The sequence below is a fragment of the Somniosus microcephalus genome, chromosome 18 (assembly GCF_052327205.1).
Source record: "Somniosus microcephalus isolate GS21.2 chromosome 18, FLI_Smic_1.0, whole genome shotgun sequence".
NCBI lineage: Eukaryota > Metazoa > Chordata > Chondrichthyes > Squaliformes > Somniosidae > Somniosus > Somniosus microcephalus.
This window is the reverse complement of record NC_141004.1, coordinates 8,018,465-8,036,538: the sequence shown is the minus strand read 5'-3', so window position 1 is coordinate 8,036,538 and position 18,074 is coordinate 8,018,465. Positions and strand designations below refer to the sequence as shown.

The 18,074-nt window shown below is 49.4% G+C and overlaps 1 protein-coding gene across 1 annotated transcript; it reads left to right on the top strand.

Annotated features, from left to right (window-relative positions):
- The first annotated feature begins 294 nt into the window (after positions 1-294).
- LOC147105004 (optineurin-like) lies at positions 295-11,271 on the top strand. Its single transcript, XM_086011003.1, has 2 exons — positions 295-665; positions 9,535-11,271. Exon 2 carries the CDS (start codon positions 9,714-9,716, stop codon positions 10,644-10,646), a length of 933 nt encoding a protein of 310 aa, XP_085867129.1. The 5' UTR covers positions 295-665; positions 9,535-9,713; the 3' UTR covers positions 10,647-11,271.
- Positions 11,272-18,074: the final 6,803 nt, after the last annotated feature.

Below are 18,074 nucleotides of genomic sequence, written 5' to 3'. Positions count from 1 at the left end.
AGTTAAATGTAGTCTGACTGCCAGCCACGACTTCCACAGGAATGTCAGCGAGAGCTGGAGAGGTCGCTGCGTTAGCAATGCCATTGTGCTTTGTGAGCTGGAGTCTCGCTTGCCATTTTGCCAGGAGCTTATTGTTTCCTCCTTGGAGTGAGGACTGGGACTGTGTAATTGGACACAGCTGGAATGAGGGTCCGTGTTTACACAGTGTGCTGAATGAGGTCAGAGCGAGCAGCCGCCCACCAATCAAACGTGGACCAATAGATCACATGCAGAGCTGGTGACGCCGCACTTTCTACAGAAGCGCTCCGTATTGACGAGCTTCCAGGCTGTCTGTTTAATCAGGCCACCAGAGTCCAGGAGAGCCGGGGTCCTTGCTGGCTGCCTGCTCTATATTTCCTGACCGTTCGTGCAGGAGCTGCCTCTACATTTAACACCGTGAGCATCAGTGCCCAGCCTGCCACCCGGACCCAGACAGCGACTCCAACCTGGTCACACGGCATCACCGAACCCAAGCATAGCAGCCCTAGAGGTTAAACCGAGGACCCCGTCTGCCCTCTCAGGTGGAGGTAAAAGATCCCACGGCACTTTTTCGGAGAAGAGCAGGGGAGTTCTCCCCGGTGTCCTGATTCAATATTTATCCCTCAACCAACATCACTAAAAATCAGGTGACCTGGTTATTATCACATTGCGGTTTGTGGGAGCTTGCTGTGCACAAATTGGCTGCCGCGTTTCCTACATTAAAACAGTGACTACACTTCAAAAATACTTCATTGGGTGTAAAGCATTTTAGGACATCCTTAGGTCGTGAAAGGCGTTATATAAATGCAAGCCTCATTGAAACTTATAAATCTCATTGAAACTTATAAAATTCTAACTGGACTAGACGGACTAGATGCAGGAAGGATGTTCCCGATGGCGGGGGAGTCCAGAACCAGGGGTCACAGTCTAAGGATAAGGGGTAAGCCATTTAGGACAGAGATGAGGAGGAATTTCTTCACCCAGAGAGTGGTGAACCTGTGGAATTCTCTACCACAGAAGGCAGTAGAGGCCAATTCATTAAATATATTCAAGAAGGAGTTAGATATATTCCCTAAGGCTAAAGGGATCAAGGGGTATGGGGAGAAAGCAGGGACAGGGTACTGAATTTGGATGATCAGCCATGATGTCATTGAATGGCGGAGCAGGCTCGAGGGGCCGAGTGGCCTCCTCCTGCTCCTATCTTCTATGTTTCTATGTAAGTCTTTCTCCGTCTAGTTCGCGTCACGTCTGTGAGGCAGGGCTCCTCTTTCCATGACATTTTGGCATCCATGGACCCAGCACAGTCACCACATCACTCGCGTGCGAGTTGCATCTGCCTGTCCGCTAAGTATTGTATTCGATGGGGCAGTGATAGATGCTCCATTAAACGCACTGGTGCCATTTCGATGCGCTCAATTGCTGTGCCGGGGTTGTGACAGTCGGCAGCCCTTTAAAGACCTCTGGTACTGTGCGTGCTGACTCCTCCCCCAGTCTTCCCGCAAAGCCAAGCTAGCGGCAAATCAGAACGCCAGCTGCAGGTGTCTGGAAAATGAACCCATTCTACCCAGCAGCGCGACCGAGCCCCGTATGTACGAACAGCGGAGAGACACCCAGCGCCATGCGAGGAAGATCTAGATCGCGGAACCAACAAAATGCCCTGGCAGCCATTTGATCTTCTCTTAAACCCAACAACCTAAAACCATGCTGTACCTGGTCAGTGAAAGTCTTGCGGGGAGGTTCAATGTCCAGAAACGTCCATTAAATATCCAAGATTTTTCTTTTATGTGCAAGAGTTAACAGGATGGAAGAATCTATGTGTGGTGTTACTCTACCAACTGATCCAAGTGTATGGCAATCTCAGGCTCCTTGTTCAGCCTCTCCTGGCTTAGAACTGGTTAAAAAAAAAAAGCCTCACTCCCAACTCACAGTCTGATGCAATTTTCGACAAGAGAATCCGTTGTTCATCTGAGAAAAGGCAGAATCAGCCCAATCCAAGCTCGGCCAATCGGCCGGTGCTTAAACTGCACACGCTTGGTGAAGCCCACCCCTCAAGGACAAGTCTCCAAGTGTTTGCTACAGCCAACCGTTCCACGGGCTCATGGAAAAGAAAATCAAAATGTGATCAAACAGTTCTGCAGCCAAGGAAACGGTTTCGCGGGCAACGTTAACCACACTGGGCCACGCCGATCGCTCCTCAGGCAGCCCTTCCTCGCACCGCTCCCCACTCTGCAGGGATTCCCGATTAACACAGGGTCCTGAAATTCAACTGGGCTGCTGCCTGCTTTTTCACCAGGATAATGGGCGCGGAAAGGAGTCCAACGTGGCTCAATCTGCCGCTGCCCTATTGGTTAGGGCTCCCGGTTGAATCTGGAGTTGGGCCCATTGCCCGTGAAAATCGGTTGGGACTAAGGCCTGTTTCAGGACCGCTATTGTTTGCCAAATTGGGCGGGGATCAAGATCAGCGTGCGCCGGGCGCCCTGTGGTCGGTTTACACCAGGCGTGCAGCGACACGAACCACGGGTCCTTAAAGGCGACAGTGCTCCTCCTGCCGCTCAATTACAGAGGGGTAAATAGGTACAGTGAGCTGTATACAGTGGGGGTATGGGAGAGGCCAGCCATGTCACAGTGGGCAGCACTCTCGCCTCTGAGTTAGAGGGTCGAGGGTTCAAGTCCCACTCCAGAGACTTGAGAACAAAACCCGGACTGACGCTCCCTGTGCAGTGCTGAGCGAGTGCTGCGCTGTCAGAGGTGCCATCTTTTGAATGAAACATTAAAGCGAGGCCCCATCTGCCCTCTCAGGTGAACGTAAAAGATCCCACAGCACTATTTGAAGAGCAGGGGAGTTCTCCCCGGTGTCCTGGGTGTAGTGTATGTAACTGTTCTACCTTTAAGAGAACTATTGTATGTAACCGTCCACCTTTAAGAGAACTATTTTAGGTGTGGCACTACTTTATCCTGGCTGCTGTATACTGTAATACCGACGGTGACCACACCGGTATATAAGTGCTGTGGCAGAATTTATTGGGCAGATTCGCCCTGACCTTCGAATAGTAAAGTCCTGTTTAAGTTACTCTTGTAGTCTGTGTATTACTTCGCTATACAACCCACAGACTTTACAGTGGCGACGAGTTCGATCTTACCCTGCGGCAACAATACTTCTGAAGAAGTAAACGAGCGTCGAAAAGAGGCACCCGCCCTCGTCGTTTTGCTGAGAGAAAACTCGAGTCTGCAGACCAAGAAAGGAGGAAGATTCAAACACGAAGTCTTCCATCAGCAACAGGCACGGATTGTCCCTTCTGCCACGGTGGTGAGTGAGCCGATCAACACGAGAAGCAAGTCGGCCACGGTGACTGTGAGTAAAGGGAAAATAGAAACAAATAAACGGAGGATAAGGGCGGTGCACTCGACCACGGTCGAGGGGGAAAGGAGCCGGACAGAAGTCGGGCCCAGAGGCGCTGAGACTGGGGCAGCGTGGAGCAGAAGCCGCGGTACAAGCGGGCTGGGGAGCGTCGTGAGACGACTAGACCGCGACGGCGAAAAAGGCCGGACAAATACCGCGACCACGAGGCGCTGCGACCGGGATCGTAAGGCGCGGGAAGATATAATCATAAATAAGCCACGGAGAACTCAGCCACAGCCGGGGAGGAAAGCACCGGACTGCGAGAAGCTGGGAGGCGCGATTGGGGTGAAAAAGGTCGGACAGTGACCGAGGCCACGAAGCGCTGCGACCGGGATCGTAAGGCGCGGGAAGAGATAAAATAAATAAATCGCGGAGAACTCAGCCGCAGCCGGGGAGGGAAGCACCGGACTGCGAGAGGGCTGGGAGGCGCGATTGAGAGCCGCGCGAGCGGGAGAGACAGAGCCCGAGCGAGAGCCGCGCGAACGGGAGAGACAGAGCCCGAGAGAGAGCGAGCGAGAGCCGCGCGAGCGGGAGAGACAGAGCCCGAGCGAGAGCCGCGCGAACGGGAGAGACAGAGCCCGAGAGAGAGCGAGCGAGAGCCGCGCGAGCGGGAGAGACAGAGCCCGAGCGAGGGAGACTGAGCGAGATCCAGCCAGCGGCTGAGACCGTTCGCCGTCAACAGGTTGTACCCAGAGCCGGTTGCCCGGCCGAGAGAAGGGAACGCGCTGAAGCCGAAGAGCAGGCTGCGAACCCCGAAAGCCAGCGGCCGTCGCCCGAGGGAAAAGCTTACCCCTCCCGCCAGGGGAAGAAAAGCGGGAACCGCCATCTTGAAAGTGGGCGGGGAAAGAAGATAAGCGCGGGAAACCGCGGGAAGCCGCCAGTAGGCGGAGAAAAAGACAGAAGCGGGAACCGCCATTTTGAAAGGGGCGGGGAAAGAAGATAAGCGCGGGGAAACCGCCATCTTGGGGGAAAAAAAAGAGTTAAAGAAATATTTCGTTGTTGTTTATCAGGGAGGTGAAGATGCCTAAGTGTGGTAACATCAACGATTTCGATTCCGAGGTAGAAGATTGGGCCACGTATGTAGAACGCATTGAGATATATTGTGAGGCCAATAAAATAGAGGATGATGATAAAGCTATAACCTTGCTAAACTCGATGGGGGCGAAGACATACGGGCTATTGAAGCATCTTCTAGCACCAGTTAAACCGGCGGATCAAACCTTCGATAATATTGTTGCTGTTCTGAAGGATCACTTGAACCCCACACCGCTGATGTTGGCGGAACGATTCAAATTTTATGCGAGAACGCAACGGAAAGAGGAAAGCAACGCAGAATACTTGGTCGAACTGCGTAGGCTAGCGAAATACTGCCAGTTTGGAGGAAATCTGACAGAGGCATTGCAAGACAAGTTCGTGTGCGGGTTGTCGAAGGAAGGAACGCAAAAGCGACTGCTCGAAGAGAACGACCTTACACTGGATAGGGCTGTCCTTATTGCAGCATCACACGAAGCCGCAGCGAAAGGAACTGTGGAAATGCAGCTGAAGGCAGCGGTCCTCAGTGTGGATCAAATTACTTCGGGTGCAACGAAATGTTATCGTTGTGGGAAGACAACACACGACCAGAACCAATGCTGGTTTAAAAACCAGGACTGTAGGAAATGTGGCAAACTGGGTCACATAGCCAAAGTATGCCGGTCAGGGAAGAAGACCAACAACCAAAAAAAAAAGCCATCACAGGAAAAGTACAACAAAGTACACAAGGTGGTTGAGAAGAGTTCAGATGAACAGAATTCGGATTCAGACCCAAGCGGCCAGGAACTGGGTAGTCTGAGAATTCATAATGTGAGTAAGGAAGCTGACCTACAAACTATCTGGGTCATGCTAAAAATAGCCGGAGTCCAAGTGAGAATGGAATTGGACACTGGATCAGCCCTATCAGTCATAAATCGAAGGGATTACAACCGGCTATTCTTACATATACCCTTGAGAGATACCAAGTTCGTATTGCAGACATACACGGGGCATAAAGTATACCCCATGGGAAAGATAAGAGTCAAGGTGAGAGACAGGGGCAAAGAACACCCCGGAATGGACTTATACATACTACCTGAGGGAGGACCACCACTTCTAGGACGGGAGTGGATCAAGAAAATAGACATGGAATGGCACTACCTCAAAGCAATAACGAGTGAGGACTCGGGGCAGACAATCAGCTCAGACTCTGAAACGGATGACGATAAAACCAGCCCAAGCGTGAAAGACAAGTCTAAAATGAACTTGCTGACTAAGGTTGGTAGAACGAATGTGGGCATAAAGGCTTATGCTCCAGAGGAGAACAAAGCTTCAGAACAGAATTCCTCTGAACAACAACAACATAGCTTGACAGAGAATTCTGAGTCTGTTCAAGTTACAGACATATATATTACTGAGGAACATCGAGCTCGAACGCAAACTTATTTCAGATTACGACAGCAATTAGAACAACTGAATTGCCGTCTCGAGCAAGAGATGAAAGCAATGAAAAAGTTCTATGATACCGAATGGGAGAATCTGGAAAGACAACAGAAGCAGCTGGGTGTTGTGTATGTAACCTGTTCCACCTTAAGAGAGCTTAACCCTGTTCCACCTTAAGAGATGTACTACTTTCTCAGGCTGCTGTAGACGTAATACCGGGGGTGAACACACCGGTATATAAGCACTGTGCAGTAATCTTGTATTCAGTATAGTCCCTACCTCCAACCAGTAAAGACCTGTTTTTATTGTTACTCATTAGTCTGTGTCTTAATTAACTAAATAATTCACAGACTTAACACTGGCGACGAGTCAGGTTCTTACCCTGCGGCAGTTATTCCACGGCGGTTGAAGAGAGGTTTCAAACCTCACCACCCCACTGGAAGCGACAGGCATTAGGACCCTGAAGCCTCCATCAGCTTGTGAAACGGAGTAGAAGACAGGGCTGGGGAAGACAGAGGTACAGGGCGATAGTGATCGGCAGATAAGGGCCGGGCCGCTTTCAAATCGATCGCATCTGCGATAAGGGCGCGAGAGCCGCTTCGAGCGGGAGGCGTTTCAAGCCAGCGATCGCACTCCAGATAAGGGCCGAGAGCCGCTTCGGTCGGGAGCCGCTTCGCGATCAGCGATCGCATAAAAGATAAGGGCCGCACTCGGGCTTACAGACAGCGTCGGGGGACGGGTGAAGACCGCCAAACGCGGGAAAACCGCCATCTTGGGAGCGGAGGACGACGACAAAGAGCGGGAAGCCGCCATCTTGTGTAGCATAAAATTCCAACAAAATTGTAACAATGCCTAAACACGGGAATATTGGCACCTTTGATAGTGACATCGAGGATTGGGCCATATATGTAGAACGAGTAAAAAATTATTGTAAGGCCAATAAAATTCGTGAGCAAGATAAAGCACTAACATTATTAAAGTTAATGGGTGCGAAGACATACGGGCAATTGAAACACCTGTTATCACCAGATGAACCGGCGGATAAGACGTTCGATGAGATTGTTACTGTCCTGAAAGATCATCTAAACCCCACGCCGCTGATGCTAGCGGAACGATTTAAATTTTATGACAGAAGGCAACTACAGAATGAAAGCAATGCTGAATATTTGCTGGAATTGCGTAAATTAGCGAAATATTGTCAGTTTGGAACGGGACTGACAGATGCACTACGAGACAAATTTGTGTGTGGTTTATTTAAACAAGATACACAAAAGCGACTGCTCGAGGAGAATGAGCTGACGCTTGAGAAGGTGGTCACTATGGCAGCAGCACACAAAGCCGCAGCGAGAGGCACGGCAGTAATGCAGCTACGGTCACCGGAGCTCAGTGCACACAAATTGGGTGTGAGTTCTGTTAAATGTTATCGGTGTGGAAAGACAACGCATGATCAGAACCAGTGTTGGTTTAAAAACCAAGAATGCAGAACATGTGGTAGGCTTGGACATATAGCTAGAGTATGCAGGTCAGGGAAGAAGACCAGCAACAAGAAGTCACCGCAAGGGAAATACGCAAAGGTACACAAGGTGGCCGAACAGGAGTCCGATTCAGACGCTAGCAGTAATGAACTGGCTGGCTTAAGCAGTATTGAACTGGTTAGCTTAAGGGTACTCAACGTTGGTAAGGGTGCAGACCTCCAGACAATTTGGGTTACTCTTCAGATAGAAGGAGTCCAAGTAAAAATGGAATTGGACACTGGATCGGCATTGTCGGTCATGAATAAGAAAGATTACAGAAGGTTATTCCAACATATTCCCCTACAGGATACGGAGATTATATTGACAACCTACACGGGGCAGAGAGTGTACCCCATCGGGACAATAAAGGTTGCAGTGGCCAACAAGGGCGAAGGAAGTCAAATAATGGACTTATATGTGCTACCGGAGGGAGGTCCACCACTACTCGGCCGGGAGTGGTTTAGAAACATAAATATGGACTGGCATTCGCTAAAAGCCATAAAGAGTGAGAACTCGGTGCAGATAATCAGCCCAGACTCTAGAACTGATGATGGTAAGACCAACCCATGTGCAAAAGACAAAGTTTCAGCACAGAATTCCACTGAGCAACAATAACATAGTTTAACAGAGAATTCTGAGTCTGTCAAGTCTACTGATATGCACATTTTTGAGGGACACTGGGCTCGAACTCAACTCCATTTCAAACTACAACAGCAATTAGAACAAATGATTCGCCGTTTTGAGCAAGAGATGAATGAAATAAAAAAGTTCTTTGTTACAGAGTGGGAGAATCTGGAAAGGCAACAGAAGCAACTGATGGAGAAAATGGAGCAGGAGCACACCAACCATCTGCGCGAGGAAGCCGAACGAATCAAAGCTGATTCAGGTTCTGAAGGTGCGTGCCATAATCTGGTGTCAGAAGAGTTAACGGTCAGCCAACTCCTTCATATGCTGAGGGACAAGACTCTGAAATGGGAAAAACTTGAACACGAGCTGCGATCTTCAAAGGAAAAGGGTTCGGAGCTCTCAAAAGTCATTGAGATGGCTGATGTGACGACACAGACTGAAACGACTGCAACAAAGCAGCCATTGGATGCCAAAAGTACGCTGACTCACGTCAATGTAGAACAACAGACCGCTGAAACAGCTGCTCCGGTAGAGGGATTGCATAGTCCGATCAATCAATCTCCAAAGGAAGTTGAAGTATTAAAATCACAAATGAGGTCACTAGTAAACGACTTGCTGAAAGCCCAGAAAAAGCTGGATGCAGAGGAACACATGAAGAAGTCTCTTCAGGAAAGATGTCTGGATTTGGAACAAGAGCTGGCTAACGTCCAGCTGGGTATGGAGGAAATAGACGACCCTCTCACTGGTCTAGCTCAGGACGACACCGAATATTACCATGACCTGGTGGACGACACCGAATATTACGATGTCCTGTCCTGCCCAGCTTGTAACTTCGACTCCCAAAGTGCAGAAATCATGGAGGAGCACCAAAGGTCTACGGAACATCGGGAGAAGCTGGCTCTACGACGGAAACAGGAGGAAGAGAAGGAGGAACTGCGCATGCAGCTGGCAGCTGTGGCAGCTGACAATGGAGCCCAGAGAGTCTCCAAGAAGCAGAAAAGGAAAAGTAAAAACAGAAGATGACCCATCTGAACCATTATCACCTCTACCAGATCACACACGTGGTCCCTCCGAACGGAGCCAAATCAGTTCGGAAGTTCAAGCTGTTAAATCCATGAAAGGACTATTGAATGAGTAACGTGAACCGACTACACCACAGAGATTGAATCTGTGAACTGTTTTCCGCAGAGACTGAATCTGTGATATGTTACGTTAAACATGAAGTTATATATGTATATATGTTATTACGTTATGTTAAATGGGGGGATGACTATAAAGCTAAGAAGGGAGGAGTGTTGTGTATGTAACCTGTTCCACCTTAAGAGAGCTTAAGCCTGTTCCACCTTAAGAGATGTACTACTTTCTCAGGCTGCTGCAGACGTAATACCGGGGGTGAACACACCGGTATATAAGCACTGTGCAGTAATCTTGTATTCAGTATAGTCCCTACCTCCAACCAGTAAAGACCTGTTTTTATTGTTACTCATTAGTCTGTGTCTTAATTAACTAAATAATTCACAGACTTAACACTGGGGAAGAAAAGGGAGCAGGAGCACACAAACCCTCTGCACGAGGAGGCCAAACGAATCAAAGCTGATTCGGCTTCTGAAGGGGCATGCTCCAATCCGGTGGAACAAGATGTGCCGCAACTGAAGGCGCTGGTTAGCAGGTTGCAGGCAGAAAAAGCTGAGTTGGTCGACATGACTTCCGAGCTCCTACTGAAGTTGGGTGCAGCATCACCGGACGATTCATTTGTGGAAATTCGAATGATGGGGGCTGCGGATGATGGCGAAGTAGAAGCAGCAAAGGAGCCCCAGGACAAGGTTCTAAACAGCCCTGCAGCTAATGCAAAAGGGATGAGGACAGAAGAGTTAACAGTCAGCCAACTCCTCCAGGGCAAGGTTATAAACAGCCCTGTAGTTAATGGAAAAGGGATGATGGCAGAAGAGTTAACAGTCAGCCAACTCATTCATATGCTGAGGGATAAAACTCTAAAATGGGAAAAACTTAAATACGAGCCTCAATCTTCAAAGAGAAGGGAGCTCTCAAAAGTCATTGGAAGAGCTGAGGTGGCAACCCAGACTGAGAAGTCTGCAGCAGAACAGCCCTTGGATGCCAAAAGTACGCTGACGCACGGCAATGTAGAACAACAGAATACTGAAACAGCTACTTCAGTAGAGGGATTGAATAGTCCGATCAATCAATCTCCGAATGAAGTTGAAGTATTGAAATCACAAATGAGGTCATTAGTAAAAGACTTGCAGGAAGCCCAGAAAAAGCGGGATGAATCTGAACGCATGATGAAGTCTCTTCAGGACAGATGTCGGGATTTGGAACAAAAGTCGGCTAACGTCCAGCTGGGTAAGGAGGAAATAGAAGACCCTCTCGCTGACCTAGCTCAGGACGACACCGAATATTACCATGATCTGTTGAGTGACACTGAATATTACGAGGACCTGGTCTGCCCAGCTTGTGCCGAGAACTCCCAAAGTGCCGAAATCAGGATGAATCACTTAAAGTCTAAGGAACATAGGGAGATGGTGTCGTTACAGCTGGCAGCTGACAATGGAGCCCCGAGAGTCTCCAAGAAGCAAAAAAAGGAAAAGACGAAGCAGAAGATGATAACCATCTGAACCATTATTACCTCTACCCGATCACACACGTGGTCCCCCGAACGGAGCCAAATCAGTTGGAAAGTAGGAAAATTTCCCAAGGCAATCCAACTGTTTTTTGTTGTTTTAAAAAAGTCAGCAATGCTGGTTCAGAAGTGATGGAAGTAAAGCTGTTAAGTCTCGGGAAGGACTATGGGATGAGTCCCTCTAGCAAGGTGACCCGACTACACCACGGAGGCGTGGTCCGGACCGAGTCAAGAAGATCAGAGACTGAATCTGTGAACTGTTTCCCGCAGAGACTGAATCTGTGAACTGTTTCCTCAGAGACTACCTCTGTGAACTGTTGTAACATGAAGTTGGATATGTTATGATGTTATGTTAATGGGGAATAAGTATGTTGTAAGCTAAAAAGGGAGGATTGTAGTGTATGTAACTGTTCTACCTTTAAGAGAACTATTGTATGTAACCGTCCACCTTTAAGAGAACTATTTTAGGTGTGGCACTACTTTATCCTGGCTGCTGTATACTGTAATACCGACGGTGACCACACCAGTATATAAGTGCTGTGGCAGAATTTATTGGGCAGATTCGCCCTGACCTTCGAATAGTAAAGTCCTGTTTAAGTTACTCTTGTAGTCTGTGTATTACTTCGCTATACAACCCACAGACTTTACACTGGGGCCAATATATATCCATCAATCAACATTGCTAAAACAGATTATCTGGTCATTATCACATTGCTGTTTCTGGGAGCTTGCTGTGCACAAATTAGCTGCCACGTTTCCTGCATTACAACAGTGACTACACTTCAAAAAGTACTTCATTGGCGGTAAAGCGCTTTGGGGTGTCCTGAGTTTGTGAAAGGCGCTATAGAAATGCAAGTTCTTTTCATATGCAGAGGACGATGGAGGGTTACAGTGGGGGGTATGGGGGGAGTGTGGGCATTAAGGTGACGCTACCTGGAGTATCGGAGACGTAACAGAGGCCGTGGGAAACACAGCAGGTGGTATGGTGATACAACAGGGATATGGACGAATCACTGGTGGCTATCGGGGATAAGCAAGAGATCTCAGCAACAGAGGGGAACAGTAGCAGCTCCAGGGGTAAAGCTCTCATCTGACTGACCAGCACCGGTACATGAAAGCAAAAGTATTCAAGTATCTAACATTGTAACCACCAATACTGTACCCCAGTGTTACACTTACAGACCTGTACCCACCAGTACTGCACCCCCGTGTTACAGCGACAGACCTGTACCCACCAGTACTGTACCCCCGTGTTACAGCGACAGACCTGTACTCACCACTACTGTACCCCCGTGTTACAGCGACAGACCTGTACTCACCAGTACTGTACCCCAGTGTTACAGCGACAGACCTGTACTCACCAGTACTGTACCCCCGTGTTACAGCGACAGACCTGTACTCACCACTACTGTACCCCCGTGTTACAGCGACAGACCTGTACTCACCAGTACTGTACCCCAGTGTTGTACAGTGACAGACCTGTACACACCAGTACTGTAACCCAGTGTTACACAGTGACAGACCTGTACCCACCAGTACTGTACCCAGTGTTATACAGTGACAGACCTGTACCCACCAGTACTGTACCCCAGTGTTATACAGTGACAGACCTGTACCCACCAGTACTGTACCCCAGTGTTATACAGTGACAGACCTGTACCCACCAGTACTGCACCCCAGTGTTATACAGTGACAGACCTGTACCCACCAGTACTGTACCCCCGTGTTACAGCGACAGACCTGTACCCACCAGTACTGTACCCCAGTGTTATACAGCGACAGACCTGTACCCACCAGTACTGTACCCCAGTGTTATACAGTGACAGACCTGTACCCACCAGTACTGTAACCCAGTGTTACACAGTGACAGACCTGTACCAACCAGTACTGTACCCCAGTGTTATACAGTGACAGACCTGTACCCACCAGTACTGTACCCCAGTGTTATACAGTGACAGACCTGTACCCACCAGTACTGTACCCCAGTGTTATACAGTGACAGACCTGTACCCACCAGTAATGTACCCCAGTGTTATACAGTGACAGACCTGTACCCACCACTACTGTACCCCAGTGTTATACAGTGACAGACCTGTACTCACCAGTACTGTGCCCAGTGTTACAGCGACAGACCTGTACCCACCAGTACTGTACCCCAGTGTTATACAGTGACAGACCTGTACCCACCGGTACTGTACCCCAGTGTTATACAGTGACAGACCTGTACTCCCCAGTACTGTACACCAGTGTTATACAGTGACATACCTGTACTCACCAGTACTGTAGCCCAGTGTTATACAGCGACAGACCTGTACCCACCAGTACTTTAACGCAGTGTTATACAGCGACAGACCTGTACCCACCAGTACTGTACCCCAGTGTTATACAGTGACAGACCTGTACCCACCAGTACTGTACCCCAGTGTTATACAGTGACAGACCTGTACTCACCAGTACTGTAGCCTAGTGTTATACAGCGACAGACCTGTACTCACCAGTACTGTACCCCAGTGTTACAGCGACAGACCTGTACCCACCAGTACTGTACCCCAGTGTTATACAGTGACAGACCTCTACTCACCAGTACTGTAGCCCAGTGTTATACAGCGACAGACCTGTACCCACCAGTACTTTACCCCAGTGTTATACAGCGACAGACCTGTACCCACCAGTACTGTACCCCAGTGTTATACAGTGACAGACCTGTACCCACCAGTACTGTACCCTAGTGTTACAGCGACAGACCTGTACCCACCAGTACTGTACCCCAGTGTTATACAGTGACAGACCTGTACCCACCAGTACTGTACCCTAGTGTTACAGCGACAGACCTGTACCCACCAGTACTGTAGCCCAGTGTTATACAGTGAAAGACCTGTACCCACCAGTACTGTACCCCAGCGTTATACCGTGACAGATCTGTACCCACCAGTACTGTTCCCCAGTGTTATACAGTGACAGACCTGTACCCACCAGTACTGTACCCCAGTGTTATACAGTGACAGACCTGTACCCACCAGTACTGTACCCCAGTGTTAAAGTGACAGACCCGTACTCACCTGTACTGTACCCCAGTGTTATACACTGACGGACCTGTACCCTCCAGTACTGTACCCCAGTGTAATACAGTGACAGACCTGTACCCACCTGTACTGTACCTCAGTGTAATACAGTGGCAGACCTGCACCCACCAGTACTGCACCCCAGTGTTATACAGTGACAGACCTGTACACACCAGCACTGCACCCCAGTGTTATACAGTGACAGACCTGTACCCACCTGTACTGTACCCCAGTGTACTACAGTGACAGACCTGTACCCACCAGTACTGTACCCCAGTGTTACAGCGACAGACCTGTACCCACCAGTACTGTACCCCAGTGTTATACAGTGACAGACATGTACTCACCAGGACTGTAGCCCAGTGTTATACAGTGACAGACATGTACTCACCAGTATTGTAGCCCAGTGTTATACAGCGACAGACCTGTACCCACCAGTACTTTACCCCAGTGTTATACAGCGACAGACCTGTACCCACCAGTACTGTACCCCAGTGTTATACAGTGACAGACCTGTACTCACCAGTACTGTAGCCTAGTGTTATACAGCGACAGACCTGTACCCACCAGTACTTTACCCCAGTGTTATACAGCAACAGACCTGTACCCACCAGTACTTTACCCCAGTGTTATACAGTGACAGACCTGTACCCACCAGTACTGTACCCCAGTGTTATACAGTGACAGACCTGTACTCACCAGTACTGTAGCCTAGTGTTATACAGCGACAGACCTGTACCCACCAGTACTGTACCCCAGTGTTACAGCGACAGACCTGTACCCACCAGTACTGTACCCCAGTGTTATACAGTGACAGACCTGTACTCACCAGTACTGTAGCCCAGTGTTATACAGCGACAGACCTGTACCCACCAGTACTTTACCCCAGTGTTATACAGCGACAGACCTGTACCCACCAGTACTGTACCCCAGTGTTATACAGTGACAGACCTGTACCCACCAGTACTGTAGCCCAGTGTTATAGAGTGACAGACCTGTACCCACCAGTACTGTACCCCAATGTTATACCGTGACAGATCTGTACCCACCAGTACTGTTCCCCAGTGCTATACAGTGACAGACCTGTACCCACCAGTACTGTACCCCAGTATTATACAGTGACAGACCTGTACCCACCAGTACTGTACCCCAGTGTTACAGTGACAGATCCGTACTCACCTGTACTGTACCCCAGTGTTATACACTGACAGACCTGTACCCTCCAGTACTGTACCCCAGTGTAATACAGTGACAGACCTGTACCCACCTGTACTGTACCCCAGTGCAATACAGTGACAGACCTGCACCCACCAGTACTGCACCCCAGTGTTATACAGTGACAGACCTGTACCCACCAGTACTGCACCCCAGTGTTATACAGTGACAGATCTGTACCCACCTGTACTGTACCCCAGTGTAGTACAGTGACAGACCTGTGCCCACCAGTACTGTACCCCAGTGTTACAGCGACAGACCTGTACCCACCAGTACTGTACCCCAGTGTTATACAGTGACAGACATGTACTCACCAGTACTGTAGCCCAGTGTTATACAGTGACAGACATGTACTCACCAGTATTGTAGCCCAGTGTTATACAGCGACAGACCTGTACCCACCAGCACTTTACCCCAGTGTTATACAGCGACAGACCTGTACCCACCAGTACTGTAACCCAGTGTTATACAGTGACAGACCTGTACTCACCAGTACTGTAGCCTAGTGTTATACAGCGACAGACCTGTACCCACCAGTACTTTACCCCAGTGTTATACAGCGACAGACCTGTACCCACCAGTACTTTACCCCAGTGTTATACAGTGACAGACCTGTACCCACCAGTACTGTACCCCAGTGTTATACAGTGACAGACCTGTACTCACCAGTACTGTAGCCTAGTGTTATACAGCGACAGACCTGTACCCACCAGTACTGTACCCCAGTGTTATATAGTGACAGACCTATACTCACCAGTACTGTAGCCCAGTGTTATACAGCGACAGACCTGTACCCACCAGTACTTTACCCCAGTGTTATACAGCGACAGACCTGTACCCACCAGTACTGTACCCCAGTGTTATACAGTGACAGACCTGTACCCACCAGTACTGTAACCTAGTGTTACAGCGACAGACCTGTACCCACCGGTACTGTAGCCCAGTGTTATACCGTGACAGATCTGTACCCACCAGTACTGTTCCCCAGTGTTATACAGTGACAGACCTGTACCCACCAGTACTGTACCCCAGTGTTATACAGTGACTGACCTGTACCCACCAGTACTGTACCCCAGTGTTACAGTGACAGACCCGTACTCACCTGTACTGTACCCCAGTGTTATACACTGACGGACCTGCACCCTCCAGTACTGTACCCCAGTGTAATACAGTGACAGACCTGTACCCACCTGTACTGTACCCCAGTGTACTACAGTGACACACCTGCACCCACCAGTACTGCACCCCAGTGTTATACAGTGACAGAGCTGTACCCACCAGTACTGCACCCCAGTGTTATACAGTGACAGACCTGTACCCACCTGTACTGTACCCCAGTGTACTACAGTGACAGACCTGTACCCACCAGTACTGTACCCCAGTGTTACAGCGACAGACCTGTACCCACCAGTACTGTACCCCAGTGTTATACAGTGACAGACATGTACTCACCAGTACTGTAGCCCAGTGTTATACAGTGAGAGACATGTACTCACCAGTATTGTAGCCCAGTGTTATACAGCGACAGACCTGTACCCACCAGTACTTTACCCCAGTGTTATACAGCGACAGACCTGTACCCACCAGTACTATACCCCAGTGTTATACAGCGACAGACCTGTACCCACCAGTACTGTACCCCAGTGTTATACAGTGACAGACCTGTACCCACCAGTACTGTACCCCAGTGTTACAGCGACAGACCTGTACCCACCAGTACTGTACCCCAGTGTTATACAGTGACAGACCCGTACTCACCAGTACTGTACCCCAGTGTTATACAGTGACAGATCTGTACCCACCAGTACTGTTCCCCAGTATTATACAGTGACAGACCTGTACCCACCAGTACTGTACCCCAGTGTTACAGTGACAGACCCGTACTCACCAGTACTGTACCCCAGTGTTATACACTGACGGACCTGTACCCACCAGTACTGTACCCCAGTGTTATACAGTGACAGACCTGCACCCACCAGTACTGCACCCCAGTGTTATACAGTGACAGACCTGTACCCACCAGTACTGCACCCCAGTGTTATACAGTGACAGACCTGTACCCACCTGTACTGTACCCCAGTGTACTACAGTGACAGACCTGTACCCACCAGTACTGTACCCCAGTGTTACAGCGACAGACCTGTACCCACCAGTACTGTACCCCAGTGTTATACAGTGACAGACATGTACTCACCAGTACTGTAGCCCAGTGTTATACAGTGACAGACATGTGCTCACCAGTATTGTAGCCCAGTGTTATACAGCGACAGACCTGTACCCACCAGTACTTTACCCCAGTGTTATACAGCGACAGAGCTGTACCTACCAGTACTGTACCCCAGTGTTATATAGCGACAGACCTGTACCCACCAGTACTGTACCCCAGTGTTATACAGTGACAGACCTGTACCCACCAGTGCAGTACCCCAGTGTTACAGCGACAGACCTGTACCCACCAGTACTGTACCCCAGTGTTATACAGTGACAGACCTGTACCCACCAGTACTGTACCACAGTGTTATACAGTGACAGACCTGTACCCACCAGTACTGTACCCCAGTGTTACAGCGACAGACCCGTACTCACCAGTACTGTACCCCAGTGTTATACAGTGACAGATCTGTACCCACCAGTACTGTTCCCCAGTATTATACAGTGACAGACCTGTACCCACCAGTACTGTACCCCAGTATTACAGTGACAGACCCGTACTCACCAGTACTGTACCCCAGTGTTATACACTGACGGACCTGTACCCACCAGTACTGTACCCCAGTGTAATACAGTGGCAGACTGTACCCACCTGTACTGTACCCCAGTGTAATACAGTGACAGACCTGCACCCACCAGTACTGCACTCCAGTGTTATACAGTGACAGACCTGTACCCACCAGTACTGCACCCCAGTGTTATACAGTGACAGACCTGTACCCACCTGTACTGTACCCCAGTGTACTACAGTGACAGACCTGTACCCACCAGTACTCTACCCCAGTGTTATACAGTGACAGATCTGTACCCACCAGTACTGTACCCCAGTGTTATACAGAGACAGACCCGTACTCACCAGTACTGTACCCTAGTGTTATACAGTGACAGACCTGTACCCACCAGTACTGTACCCCAGTGTTATACAGCGACAGACC

Excerpts from the sequence above, each read along its gene's own strand:
- LOC147105004 (XM_086011003.1), top strand. The coding sequence starts at position 9,714 with ATGACTTCCGAGCTCCTACTGAAGTTGGGTGCAGCATCACCGGACGAT.